The 261-nt window shown below is 70.5% G+C and overlaps 1 protein-coding gene across 1 annotated transcript in view; it reads right to left on the minus strand.

Annotated features, from left to right (window-relative positions):
- TPST2 (tyrosylprotein sulfotransferase 2) overlaps window positions 1-261 on the minus strand; it is a 10018-nt gene that overhangs the window by 9431 nt on the left and 326 nt on the right. Inside the window, exon 2 of the mRNA XM_006762120.2 lies at window positions 6-253. Coding sequence (XP_006762183.2) covers window positions 6-253 — 248 coding nt within the window. The remainder of the gene's footprint in view (window positions 1-5; window positions 254-261) is intronic.

Consider the following 261-nt stretch of genomic DNA (forward strand, 5'->3'; position numbering starts at 1 on the left):
GCGACAGGTAGACGGAGGACTTGAGGGTGAAGGGGTCCTTGTTGCAGAGCACGCGGGCCGGCTCGCCGTGCTTGGCGATCACCTCCAGGATAAAGGCCTGCATGGCGGCGTCCAGCCCCTCGTCCGTCACGCCCGCCTCGTCCAGCCGCTGCTTCTCCCGGCCCGACTTGGACCAGGCCTGGCGCATGGCCAGCACGCGGGGGATGATGCGGGTCTCCTCGCCGCAGCGCACCTCGGGGTGGGCGTCCAGCATGGCGCGCA

This window comes from Myotis davidii, unplaced genomic scaffold (genome assembly GCF_000327345.1).
Source record: "Myotis davidii unplaced genomic scaffold, ASM32734v1 scaffold478, whole genome shotgun sequence".
Taxonomy (NCBI): domain Eukaryota; kingdom Metazoa; phylum Chordata; class Mammalia; order Chiroptera; family Vespertilionidae; genus Myotis; species Myotis davidii.